This window comes from Lygodium microphyllum, chromosome 25 (assembly GCF_053477565.2).
Source record: "Lygodium microphyllum isolate KBCC chromosome 25, Lygodium_microphyllum_v1.1.10, whole genome shotgun sequence".
In the NCBI taxonomy this organism is placed as follows: domain Eukaryota; kingdom Viridiplantae; phylum Streptophyta; class Polypodiopsida; order Schizaeales; family Lygodiaceae; genus Lygodium; species Lygodium microphyllum.
Window position 1 is genome coordinate 100347586 of NC_141159.1, and position 8222 is coordinate 100355807.

The window sequence follows — 8222 nt, forward strand, 5'->3', positions numbered from 1 at the left end:
GCCTTGAAGTGTGGGCTAGATCCGCCAGAACAGACAGTTACAATCAACAAGATGGCATGATCATGAAATGCTTGTACAATGTGCATGTGTGGGCTGAAAGCTTGAAATGCACATTTCTTTGCATGGGAAAGTCACATGAAGATTCTGATACCGTTTTTGTGATGTACACGGAAAAAGCTTTCATATGACACCCATATTGGAGGGTTCCTAAATTTTAGGAGCCTCGAATTAGCCTAAAAATGCTAGTCCTAAAAAATAGGGATGTCATTCTAAAAATAGTAAATTCTGTACTTTGACTGTGCTTACTAAATTTGGTTGTTTCTATTCTTGACAGTATTCAGCCCAAAAAGGAAGGCCATAGAGAAGAGACAAGTGTCAAGACACTTGTCACACAAGTTTCCAAGTGTCCCACCACTTGTCACATCTCATGACATGTGGCTGGACACTTGTCTTGTGCTACTCCACTTTCCCCTTTTGTACTAGCTCTTCCCTCTCCTATAAATAAGAGCTCGTTTTTCTTCATTCAGCATAATTTTTCTTTGCTGTAAACTCATGTACAGCACCCACAGATAGCCAGAAACTGGCCCCATCCATCCCCATCATCATCCCCCACTTCTCCATTATCAAATTCCTCCATATTCCCTCTTCTATCACTGCTGTTTTACAGGACAGCAAGCCTGTAAATTCATTACAGCACCTCCTTCTCGAACTCTTTCTTCCATTTTAGCAACAAGAAGCAAGCCCTATCCATGTACTGTTGATCAACGATGGAGAAAGGCTGATTTCCCCTCTTTCTTCTCTCATACTGTAAAGAAATCAGTTCTTATCATTGCATAATAGATAATGCATGTGTGTTTGTACATCTTTGCATGATCTTGTGAGAGTGAGAATTACTTCTCCTCACTCTCAGGTTGATCGTAACTGAGCTCTTTCCCAAGGGACTTGGGTTGAGCAAAAATACATTCCTTCGGGGGGGGGGGTAGGGGGGGGGTTTTGGCCCATCTTTAACCCTTAATCTTGTCTCCATTACTTTTACATTTTCATGGCTGTAATTTTGTGAGTAATTTTCATTTTCAGCTTTAAGTGTTCATTCTCTTTTATATTAAATCTCGAAAACAAGCGAATATCATAATTGTTAAGCATACTACGTTGTTCGGGGCGTTTACAGGGCATGAAACATGGCATTTTTAGCCAGACATACTGCACTCTAGCTATCACAACCAAGTACTAGAGTACGGGAAGAAAGACCAAAATCCTTGACCAAATGGCCAAGCCAAATAGCTTCCTTAAAAGTTTCTGTGGCTGAAATATGTTCAGCCTCTGTAGTACTCAGTGCTACAAATTTTTGCAACCTTGATCTCTTTCCATATTCTCAAAGTGAATCGATGGAAGCGGATAGTGAAAGCCATTGCCGCCGTTGGTCCATGCAAGGGATGGTACGGTGTCACGTACAATGACATGCGTACTGAGGAACTCGATGAGGAGAGAGAGAGAGGATTGATAAGTCCCTTGAGCCCGTGCGTGCCGGTTGGGTGAAGTATGGATGCTCTATCCTATCCGATGGATGGAGTGACCGAAAAAAAAAAGGGGGGATCATCAATATCCTGGTCTCTTGCCTACTTGGCATATACTTCCTATGGGTGGTGGATGCGGGCACAAGGGGAAGGAGAACCATATGGCACATATGGCAAGCCATCATTGAGGTGATGCTTCTAAATCCATTATTTTGTAATCTCTTCTTTTAACCTCCCAAATTTATTCTAATTTCATCATGTATAATCTTGTAGATTGGGCCGCAAAATGTGGTGCAAGTTGTCATGGACAACGCCTTAAATTGTGTATCTATGGGGCGGAAACTTGAGGTCGAGTTTCCGTCCATAGTATGGACACCATGCAACTACACATTGTCTAGATCTTCTTATGGAAGATATAGGTAAGTTGGAGTGGGTGGCGAGGATTGTCAACGATGCTTGCACAATTGTTGGCTTTGTCAACTTCAAGGTCCGAGTTCTTGCGATATATCGCTTATACTCGGACTTGGGAGTTGAAGAAGCCCTCCAAGACTCGGTTTATAGCCATGTGGCTTCTTCTCGAGCGTCTCTATGACGTTTGCAACAAGCTACAAAAAATGGTTGTGTCAGATGAGTTTAAGGAATGGCTTGAAGAGGAGTTCATATCAAGCCAAGTGGAAGCAAAGGCTGTTCAAAGGCTCTGATTAAAGGAGGAATTTTGGATGGATGTGAGGGGCATTATCATTGTTGCTCACTCCCATCTACAAGGTGCTTCACATGACGGACATGGAGGGGGGTTCTATTGGTCTCCTCTATCATCTTATGGTGGATGCAATGGAGGAGATACAATCATCAACCATCTTAGATGGGGAGGTCTCTTCTTCATGGTATTGTTTTTATTTTTATTTTTTTTAATGGTTCATGTTTTTTTTAAGTTTTAGAATCTATATTTCATATTGTTTCACACTTTCTTTTCAAATTTTACCTCAGAATCTCCCTCTAAATCTTTATCATCTTACACCTACTCTAGTGATATCTTGGATACCACCCCTAAAAGAGATGACATTTTCTTTTTGACAAAGAAAATATGGGAGTGGATGAAGCAACCCATACATGGGTTTGCAGCACTCTTGTATCCCGCCTTAAAAAAATCCTCTCTCTTCATGGATGCCAATGTCCTTGCCGATTGTGGTCTCTTTTTTGGTGGGAGTCATTTGGCTATCAATTGTCTCACCTCCAAAGAGTGGCCTTACGCATTCTTGCACAGGTTTGAAAATCTATTTTCTTTTTTTATTTAATTCTAGTTAAACTTTCTTTTTCTTCACATGGTTTAGGATTGCTCGTTCGGTGCATGTGAGAGGAATTGGTCGGCCTATTCCCTTGTACACACCAAAATTCGTAACAAGCTTAGCACACGACAATTGAAGCGACTAATTTATTGTCGCTCCAATTCATGCATGCTATGCAATATGCATGAGATATCTATGGCAAGACAAGTATCGTATATCTAATTTTTATACTTTTTAGTTTATAACTTTATTTATAGATTATGGAATATATTTAAAGAAGTTTCATTTGTTTAATCTAAGTTCTTCATTCTTTAAATATATAGATAAATGTGGATTCACTCAAGCTCTCTGCTAGTACACTTAAAAGTGTGACTTGCAAGAGAGACTTGGAGGAGGAGCAAATCTTTAGGGAGCTTTACTTAGAGCTCGAGGAGATAGATCGGCGGGTCTCTCGCACTTGTGCACGGCATGTCCGTGTTGTTATTCGCCCTCGTGCCGGTAGCAATGGAACTTCCACTTTGGCATCCACATTGGTTGCCCTTGATGCTTGTGGGGCCCTTAGATGCTATAGGAGGTGTGGGAGTGGCTCGAAAAGTACTCCTAGTTCGGCCCAGGAGGACATACCTATCACTACCTCCCACCTAGAGCTTAGAGAGCCCGAGTATGATGATGAGGGCAATGTCATTAGTGAGGGTGATTTTGTTAAGGAGGGTGATGGCTTCTCAAGCGGTGACGAGGATGCTTTCACCTTCGATGTCAAGAGTGATATGAGCACCTAGAGTAATCATGCATCTTGATTCGGATTGAGCCATGGATGATGGCTTTTATCTCAATCCATTTTTGTATACTTTTTGTATGAGATTGCATATGTGACTCATAATAAAGTTGTTGGTTTCATTATTCATGCTAGATAGTACACTCTCGAGTCTTGTATCAACTCTGTTTTGCACTTTTGACTTGAATCTCTAAGTTTATGTTTTAACTTGTAAGTCCAAACATTAAGCATAGACTTAAAATTATATGTATTTTTTCTTTCATCGGACGTAGGTCCAAGATTTATTAGACCGATTAGTACCATACTAGCATCAGACTGTACTAATCAGACGTCATCGGACGTGACAACCATGCGGTAAGCTACGAAATTGATTCATTTCTATACGTCATTCTATATGCAAGTTAGATAAAGCGTACTTTTGATCTCTCTTATAAGCAAGTACGCTATGCAATTCTAAAGGTCTAGTTATGAAAGGGCAGGTAATTTAGTTATTTTTATGGTGATTGGCTATTAGGGTCGGGGATAAAAGGTTTTGATCTGTGTAAGTTCCATTTGTGTAGGGTAATGGAGAAAGAGCCTAAATCAATAAACATCGATGAATCATCATGAATGGGCATTGCACACTTAAATGATATTATCGCATTGATTCCTAATCGAAATGGATGAAAGCAACAAATAGAACAACAATCAGATTTTTTAGGAAATCTAAACCATTTCAAAGCAAAAACCACTTCATTAAGAGAAAAGAGGAGAGAATTCTCAGATAAGAAAGTGGACAGAATGAATGTGTGTTTACTCAGTCCTATTGTGCAGAAATGAAGCCTTTAACTAAAAGCTTTTTGGGGCTCTTTTTAAGAAGTAAAATTAGGCATCAATGAGTGACAATATACTGCTAATGCAAGCCTTGATTTTGGTGGCTCAACAAGCAAACCTATGGTGGATGAAAGAGGGGTTCTAGTGTGCTAATACTTAGGTAATTGCCAGAATGGGCAGGCATTTGTCATGGGTAACAAAAGAACTGTCTTTTTCAGAAATAAATATTTTTGGGGCTGTTTTAGTGAAGTAAAAGTAGGCATCAATGCATGAAAACTTTGTGTTGATGTGCATGAAAACTAAAGTTAAAGGTGCGAACAAAATTAAAGTGTACGAGAACAACTAACATAATGGATTTGGATCAAACACAAATGAAGGAATGTTGATGAGTCCACGAATATGCATACTCCACTCAAGCTCCACTTGATCCAATGGTAGAACCTTTGATCTATCTTTTAGTAAGATAGTCCTCACCCACTCGGTCATATGAATCCAGTTGCTGTGCAGCCACGGTTCACTAGACTATATAACTGAAGTGTTCAACTAACACAATGAATTCATAGAAAACATAAATGAAGGAATATTGAACAGTCAATGCATATGCATACTCCAGTCAAGTTCACTTGATCTCGACACTAGAACCCTTGATCTGTCCTACCGTAAGATAATCCTCACCCACTCAGTCATATGAATCCAGACCGTGGCCTTGATTTAAAACATAAATCTGAAACATATCCAACTGAATGGTTTTTCATGATGCAAGAATAGTCATACTCTAGTCCACATAAAAATGCATGGCCTCATCTTCCTCCCTTTTCTTAAGAACGAGTGCCCTTCTTGGTCGATGGTTACTGAGGAGGCTCCATTAGCCATCCATCCCACAGCAAAGTACATGCTCATATCTTTAGATTGTTGAGTTGCTTTATACACGCTACATAAGAATGCACGCCCTCATCTTCCCCCCATTACTAACGGGTTCCATTCTTGGTTAGTTAACAGGCTAAATAAATCAGACAGTGAGATACTTTTACCCTTTTGTAGAGTGATCTTACCCAAACTCTAATTTGACACGGTTTGCAGCTTAGAAGCATAGGATGGCCTGCCTTTTCTACAGTCTGAAAATCCTCTCTCTTGCTTCTTGTCCTTTCATCATAAGTGGTCCTTGGATGCTCCTCGTTTTAGAAAGCTGGAAAGCCTCTATGACAGCCATGTTCTCGTCGTGATTTCTCTATGATTAAGTGCTCTCTCTACATGAGTATTGAGCAATCTTCCTTTGCTGCCAGGTATCCACCATTTGCTTACCCCCCTCATTTGTTATGTTAGGCTCATTCTAGCAAGCCCTTGCTCTGATATCCTTATGGGGACAATGTGTGGACTAGCCTGTTAAGACTTTGAAATGACAACAAACTTGAGGCTCAAAGCATGACCAATCTCCAGCTGTAAGCCATTCTTGCAACTTATAGATAGCATGGGGCTAGTAATGACTGGGTCACCACTCACTCTTGGACTCTAGCTCTAAAATAGTTCTACAGGATTTCCCAAGGGATCATATTTATAGGCTTCCTTAAGCCTCCTGTCATCTTAACTAATCTCCTCAACTGTAGGCACAGCTCACTGACACTAGTGAAGCAAAGTTGCTGAAGTGGTATTCTGAGTTAATACCTCACCTTGGTGGACGCACTTAACCCTATGGCTTGAAAATATGAATAATGTGGCTAGTGGTGAGTCAAACTCAATCTATTTCTGCATTTGGTGGACATTGCTTGGCTATATCATAGGCATGTTATGTGATTCCCATTTGGATCCAGTCAATTGCAGTCATAGTCTTGTGCATTGACTACATTCTCTTCTACAGACAAGTCTCATTTGAAGATCTGGAGTGTCTTGTGAAGTTGGCATGAAGATTGAGGATTGCCTCTCCACAAGGCAGAAGGGCTTAATCCATGATCTCTAGGCATGTAATGTAATATGTGGTGTTGGAAATTTTCAATAGCTTGTAGATGTTGGATGATCTTGAGGTGACCTGTTGCTATTCAATGGTTACAGAGGCAGAAGGCTAGTGGCAGAGGAGTGAAATCTCTCTCATTTGGATGGAGTTGTGGTCTAGAGAGGGCAGGTACAGTGAGCATAGGAGGCAATCTTGGGGAAACTGTGAAACCAGAACAGAACGTATGTTTATGGAATGCTGAGACAGATTTACCAGAACTTGCCCATGCACTCGTATGAAAAGAATCAAACCAGAACAGAGACAGCTGCCCAAAGGGCACACGCAAACATGAGACAAGTCACAATAGTTTGAGATCTTTTTATGGCTTACTAATCACTGATTGACTGTCTGGAAACTGCCCATTGGTTTTTCGTTTTTGTAGAATCATGTTTTGGTTCTTATCGTTTGTTTCCTCCAGGTTCTTGGCTGGTGCATTGGCTTCCTAAACCCTGCTCAAAGCAGCTTGGATTTGACAATTTTAGGAGGTAATCGATGCCTGTTCACTGTTGTGTTTGCTATCTCAGTTTTTTGAACTACTTATAATATTTGAAGCTCACACTTTGGACTGACATCTGTTGTCCTTTAGCAGATTTGGTTCTGAAAGATAGGCTTATTGTTTATGACATTGAAAACCAGCGCATTGGTTGGGTTGATTACAACTGTATGTGTCCCTCTTTCTTTTCTTCACCTATTATCACTAGGGTTGATCCTGAAGTAATGATGTCATGCGGCAGGTTCCTCAAATGTAACTTTTGTATCATCGACGGGTCAAGTGGAGCAGATTCAAGCAACTATTATACCCAGTGAAGGATATAAATGTTGTCCTGTCATTACAAATGACAGATTTATCTGTTCAGTACTTTGGCTTTCCTTCCTGTTCTTCATTAGTCGATATCTCTTTTGATAATAAACCTGTCCTGTTCTCCTCAAAACTCAAGGATCCACAGGCGTGAGAAGTTGAACAGAGTAACTTGGCCAGAAATGTCCTATCCACAGGCGTGAGAAGTTGAACAAAGTAACTTGGCCAGAAATGTCCTAAAACTGCTATTTCATGATGGTATAGCTTAGGGATGAAAATTTTGATCCGACTTCTCATAAGAGTGACAAGACCAGAATCTTGGTATGAATGAATTGGAAGATTGAGTATTATGATGAATGAAAAGTAGATGTGCTGGAGGTGGAGGACCAGTATCTGTAAATACAGCAATTCTAGGATGGTTGAAAGGTCTAGTAAAGAGACCACTGTTAAAGATGTTCTTGGGCATCTCTCTCTCTCTCTCTCTTTTTATTGGGTGTCTCAAATGGGGTAAGTGTGTTCCATCTTTAGAAAATAAGTAAACTGAGAAGTCATATCTAGAAAAGAAGAAAAATTTACTCAATACACTTCAGCCTAGTGAACTCACTTTACTGGGCCATATGTGTTCATCTTGTCTTTTGACCCACAAGTACTGCATATGAAGATTCTCTCTTTTTGGCAATTGAGAGCAATTGATGCATCTCCTTTATCCAATGTTGTTGGTTACTTCCAAATTTGCACTTGAATAAATCTGGCAAGCCCTAATTTCTCCATTGGAAACTCCTCAATGGAACAACACAATGCAACATGTTTTAGCAATTTGTTTTTACAAAAAATAGTTTAAAACAGCAAAGTTTGTTTTCTCAAGTCATACTTGCATATGCAACTAGGTAAATTTTCTCAAGTTAGCAGTCTTTTCTTCATATAGAGTGAACTTCCTTTTCTCATAATCACAATTTGAGTCGTGTGTGTATGTAAATTGGACAACTATGTTTTCTTAAGTTAGCAACCCTTGCTATGATTCAAACCTCGTTTCTGTGCTCTTGTGAGG

The 8222-nt window shown here is 40.0% G+C and overlaps 1 protein-coding gene across 3 annotated transcripts in view; it reads left to right on the plus strand.

The window, feature by feature from the left end:
• The window catches only part of LOC148014557 (aspartic proteinase 36-like), a 35008-nt gene extending 27006 nt beyond the window's left edge, over window positions 1-8002 (plus strand). The window contains exons 8-10 of one of the 3 annotated variants that reach the window (XR_015688762.1): window positions 6244-6342; window positions 6435-6504; window positions 6794-6845. Coding sequence is in view for 2 of the 3 variants with exons in the window: in XM_087667365.1 (XP_087523491.1) it covers window positions 6794-6860; window positions 6965-7036; window positions 7110-7279 (309 nt within the window). In the remaining variant the exon portion in view is untranslated. Of the gene's footprint in view, window positions 1-6243; window positions 6505-6793; window positions 6861-6964; window positions 7037-7109 lie in introns of those variants that run through there. The other 2 variants (XM_087667365.1, XM_087667366.1) reach the window with 2 other exon arrangements.
• The last annotated feature ends 220 nt before the right edge of the window (window positions 8003-8222 follow it).